Below are 5270 nucleotides of genomic sequence, written 5' to 3'. Positions count from 1 at the left end.
GATACCAAACCCAGAAATGAAACGGATAGTGGTAGAAAATGGGTGTAAATTCTGGGTCAAATGAGCGTTTTTCAATGAATAATGAACAGAATCCAGACGGTGAATATGTTCTACAGCTGCTGCTCCATGTTTTAGACTGACGCCTGATTGGAGGAAAAATCGGGGGGAAGATGGAGTCAATGAGGATGAAGAGGAGATGAGAGTGACTAGTCATTCACAGACTGTCAATGGTAGGTGTTAAACTACATGTTTTCAACCTCTAAATGGCCGCTTATTCTCCCGCTGCAGTGTGTCACAGAGAGCAAATATGTTTGATTTATGCCCAAATTTGAAGCGTGGTCTGTGCTATGGTATTACACGCCACAATGGAAGAGGGGCAATCAGGAACTAGCTGTGGGTCTAGATACGGCCGAGGTGGTGAGGAAGTGGGGGCAAGTTTGTGCGACATAGTAGGGACATGAGGGCGAAAAAGAGCGGGAATCCAGGTGGAACAGGCTCCCAGCGTTCTCACACACCTCGCTCTTCTAGCTGGTCCATCTTCATAAGTAGTTTTCCACAATGGCGGTCATACAAACAAAACAAGCTGGTAAGGAACCAAACAGGAAATACGGATAGTGTAGAGCGGATGTAGATTTGACCAATCAGAGGCCTCCTGTCTGCGGTCAACTACGAATTTTGGGGAGATGCAGCAGAGTGCTGCAGAAGGGGGCGGGTGCACATTTGCATTCACTGTGACACACGTAGACGATCTGTGTTGTTCAGACTGGCATGAAACAGTCAGAAACAGGATTTGGGTACCTTCAGGCTGCTGTGTGGACGCAGCCTATGTCAGGCTCTTCTTGCTCACAGTTGTCGTCAAACTACTGCGGTAAATGTCCAAAGTTTACAGATTTTACCCTTACTCCACCTCATAGAGCAGCATGGATGTTTGTCCAGTAATGTTTTATAAGAAGACAGTCTCACAGGATGGTGACCTGTATGCTGGAAGGAGGGGCCTCATCGTAGTGGCATTAGTAGCCAGAAAATTAAAAAAGTCTTTCTAATTTTTATTGTTTTTACAAAATAAACATAAAAAAGAAATGATCATTCAAGGTTTTTCCCACTGAAATTTGGAAATAAAATTAAATGTGTTTGTTTTGTTTATTTAAAGACTGTCCTTTCAAAGCTTCAAAAGCTCCTGAACAATCAGCCCGTGGACAGAAGTTAAAAACTGCTTTTATAAGAGATGTAAAGCAGATGATGATGGATTTGAGGATCAGACTTTATAAGATTCAGATCATCAAACCTAAAGGGCCGTTAGGGTCACTAATGGAGCCAATTAGGACATGTGAGTCATCAGCCCTACGCTCTGTTTGGCTAAATGTTTCAGTCATGGTTGCCTGGCAACCCAAATGCCTCCATAATGATGCCGTGTGACTTTTGGTCACATATTATTCACGTCATTGACCTTAACGGCCCATCAGGATGATATGTGACGCACCAGAAGCCTGATGTCATTTCTAGGTCATTCCTGACTTTTCTGTTAACATAACTGGTTTTGCACTGATGTTAAAATCTAGGAGGTTTGCTTGGGTATCACAGGGATTATGAATAATATAATTAGGGAGTTAACCCTTACTTACAATTAATTATTGATTGATAGTTAATTAATGTTAAAATGTTAAATTAATTTAATTAGATTAAAACATCTGCTCAGTATTGTAATGTTACATTTGTCCACTAGAGGGAGCAGAGCCTCACTGTTGTTCACAATAGAAGTAATATCAGAGTTGAGCCATGCTAGAACAGAACCATGAATGGATCCAGAGTCCTGTCCGGATTATTTCCACTGTTTAATCGATCCAGGGATCCAGAATTTGCTGTGGTTCTGTTAGTGAATCTAAACTCTGGATAAACTCATTCAGTTCTCCTAAATGGGTCCATTTAGCGGCGCTGCAAAGCGGAGCAGCAGAACTTCTCTGCTCGGATCAAAAGGAGAAGATGATAGAGCAGTGGACGACACTACGCTCAACTGTTGAAACAGGATAGAAGAAGACATGCTAGCTGTTAGCATGGTACCTGGAGAAGCTTTATGAGGTAATGAAAAAGCACCGTGTAAGGAGCCGGAGTCCTGTGACCACCTCGGAGTGTAAAGTAGTGATTATCTAACATACACTGTCTAACAATGATAGATCTAGATCTCCGTTCACTGGAAAGCAGAAGTTTCACATAATTTATTCATCTTTTTTTAAGTAAGTAAGAAATATGTAGTGATTCATGTTATGGAAAGATTTCAATTTTAAGCTAAATGGCTGCTTATCATTTAATTAGCCGCTCGATAAAATCAACTTTAGATTAATTCAATAATCAAAAACTTTTCTCCCTTGATGTAAAATGTATTTCATTAATTCTATAAAAGAAACTGTTCAATCTGAGATCGTTTGTCACAAACGATGCTCTTAAACCCTGACAAAGATGTATCAATATTGTTTTCAATAATATTTCTAATAAAAACCGTATTTGGTACCAGTTCTCAAATCATATCTTATTTTTTAAACATCTGCAAAAACACGCTTCTTTTAACAATCCCTCGTATTTCTAGAATAAATATAACAACAAGTAACAACACATTTTTACTAAGTGGGAAACAATAAAAGACCAAATAATGGTGGAAACTAGAAACAGAAATCCCTTTGGTGTTTAAGTGCTTTCAGATTTCAAAAGGTTAAACTAATGGATCAATGAAAGCTGGAAAAAAAGGAAAAATCTTCCATAAGCAAACAAACCAATCAGATTTCCAGTAAATAAATAATAAAATGCCTCAGAGAACCAGGAGCGCACAGGGACCCACCTGCTTCTCGCTGAGCGCTGTGATCTTTGCTTGGAGTTCATGGAGCTGCTTTTTCAGATCTGCGTTCTGGAACAAAAACGAGCCGTCAGTCTGAGCAGAACCGGACCGGGTCCGGGATCCATGTTCGGCAGAGATCTGCTGGGCTTACCTGCGGGTCCTGCTTCATCTGAGCCACCAGTTTCTGCAGAAGAAGAGGAAAAGAAGGGTCAAAGTTAGCAAAAGCCACAGTGACACCTGTTGGTAGCAGGTAGGAACTACAAGTGGGAGAAGAAGCTCTCTTTCAGTCGAACAAAAAAAATGCTGAGAAAGGGAATTCTTTGATAATAAATAAACAGATAATTTTGTAGCCTCAGTTATATGAATCTATGCATTAATCCTGCAGAGGTCTGAAACTAACGGGTAAAATGAGACATGGTTGCAATACATGCATCTAATCTAAGGCTGAACCATTTAGTAAAAAAATAAAAATTGCAACTATTTAAATATCTGCGGCTATTTGCAGCTCTCTATAACCTAGTAAACTAGCCCCACCTGCCAGAGGCCAAGATCATTTTAGCCTGCGAGTGGTCTAGCCTCGATCAATGCCCCAGGCCCTAGAACTGGCGGGCTGTTTTGAATTTCTGGATGCAAAGCGGGCGGGGTTTTGAGGGCGTGACAACAAAGCTGCACGACGCTGGAGAAAGAACAACAAGCAAGATGGCAACAACTATTGAACATTTCTCGTTTGACTCAGCTTTGGAATCAGTTTTGGAAGGATTAGACTTGGGGTTTTGGTTGAAACGTGAGCAGGAAGAGGCTCTACTCTCATTGATTTTTAATTAGGACGTATTCGCCGTTTTACAGACAGGCTGTTTGTTTACACTCCCCCACCAGCTTCCTGTCGCGCTTACTACGTCACAGTCAGTTGCGCTCATTGGTCAGAGCGTTGGCCAATAGGCACAGACATGGTTTGAAAAACACTTGGTTGGTCTCATCAACAATCTTCTGACGTCTCATTCATCTGGGCCAGACTAAATTACACATTTAATCTCACATTTAGTCTGGTTCATCAGGCTTAACTCTCTACCCACTTAAAGGGTTTTACTGCCCCCTAAAGGGCAGGAGAGACAAATTTAGAGGCTCTGCGATTTGAAAATAGCATTTTGTTCAATTGCGATGAATTGCCCAGTCCTAATCTAATCTAGCTGTTTAAATTTCACTTTTAATCAACTGTGGCTGTTAGGATGTGACAGATTATATATAATGGTTGTAATGAAGAACGAGTATTGGTCCACCAGCTTTATTTTGATTGCGGTTTGTTTAAAGGACGGATGGCGCCGTTCTCTCATCATCAGCACTCAGGTTTAAAATGGAGCTTCTAACTAAAGTCAAACATTCATAGTTTCATTGATCCAGCAGCTTCAGAAGGTGTGAAAAGCTGCTTTTTTATGTCATCGCTGCTTTTTATGGACCGCCGGCTTTAAGAGAACATTTCAGGGTCAGCAGACGGATCAAAGCTTCCTCTGTGAAAATGTTCACATTGATCCCACAGAGATTGTGATAAAGCGACATGGAAACCCACCTGATGGATCTGGATCTCCACCTTCAGGGCCTCCTGTAACGTCTGTAATTCCATCATGGATCCAGTCAGTCTGTCAGCCGTTCGATCAGCCTGGAAACACATCAGTCAGATTAGAACTTCCTGTGTGATGCTGACAGCTTCCTGTCTGATGAGGTAGCAAGGGGCTTTTACCTGAACACCTTCTCCAGTAGGAACAGCATCCAACTGAAGCATTAAAGTGCCGCTGGAAACAAAAGGAGACCCGTTAGACCCTGAAAGGCTGCTGCAGTTTGACCCGCCGAGGTCTACGCTCAGGTAAACTGACTGCTGGATTTATGAGGAATAAAAACACCAACCCAACATCTGCTGTGAAGCCTGACGTCGGCAGAGCCTGAGGAAACAACTGCACTTAAACACACCGCAGAGACCCCAGACCGCCCACATCGGTTCAACACAGACTGATAATCCTCATCCAGGTTCTCCTTCCTGGCATCAGACTTTCCAGGATTAGCAGATTTTCAGGTTGCTGAAGATCTTTTAGGGACTTTATTTTTATGTTAGCTTTGGCTGTTTTTAAACTGGGTTTCAGTCCAGTTGAGGACAAAATAACAACCGTTAAAAATCAGAATCTAAACTGCATTGGGTTTGTTTTATTGTGTATTTTTGTTGTTTTTTTTTATGGTGGGAATGTTGTTCAAAGCAAAAACAAGATTCATAAATGCAAATTTAAAAAAAAATAGCAATCCATAAATAAAACATTCGTAATAATGCAAAAATGCTGTTTTCTTACTTTTTACTTTATTTTTTTAATTACTTCCATTTTTTTTTTTTGTATTTTTTTTTTTTTTTTATGGTGGGAATGTTGTTCAAAGCAAAAACAAGATTCATAAATGCAAATTA

At 40.8% G+C, this 5270-nt stretch overlaps 1 protein-coding gene across 4 annotated transcripts in view; it reads right to left on the bottom strand.

Annotated features, from left to right (window-relative positions):
- The window catches only part of phf21a (PHD finger protein 21A), a 31968-nt gene that overhangs the window by 17499 nt on the left and 9199 nt on the right, over nt 1–5270 (bottom strand). For all 4 annotated transcript variants that reach the window (XM_015399043.1, XM_015399042.1, XM_015399045.1 and 1 more), the window contains exons 3-6: nt 4563–4614; nt 4392–4481; nt 2979–3011; nt 2831–2896 (exon numbers count right to left, since the gene is read on the bottom strand). In XM_015399043.1, coding sequence (XP_015254529.1) covers nt 2831–2896; nt 2979–3011; nt 4392–4481; nt 4563–4604 — 231 coding nt within the window. In that variant the 5' untranslated portion in view covers nt 4605–4614. The remainder of the gene's footprint in view (nt 1–2830; nt 2897–2978; nt 3012–4391; nt 4482–4562; nt 4615–5270) is intronic.

The sequence above is a fragment of the Cyprinodon variegatus genome, unplaced genomic scaffold (assembly GCF_000732505.1).
Source record: "Cyprinodon variegatus isolate N-32 unplaced genomic scaffold, C_variegatus-1.0 Scaffold984, whole genome shotgun sequence".
Classification (NCBI taxonomy): Eukaryota; Metazoa; Chordata; class Actinopteri; order Cyprinodontiformes; family Cyprinodontidae; genus Cyprinodon; species Cyprinodon variegatus.
This window is presented reverse-complemented; position numbering and strand designations above follow the sequence as displayed.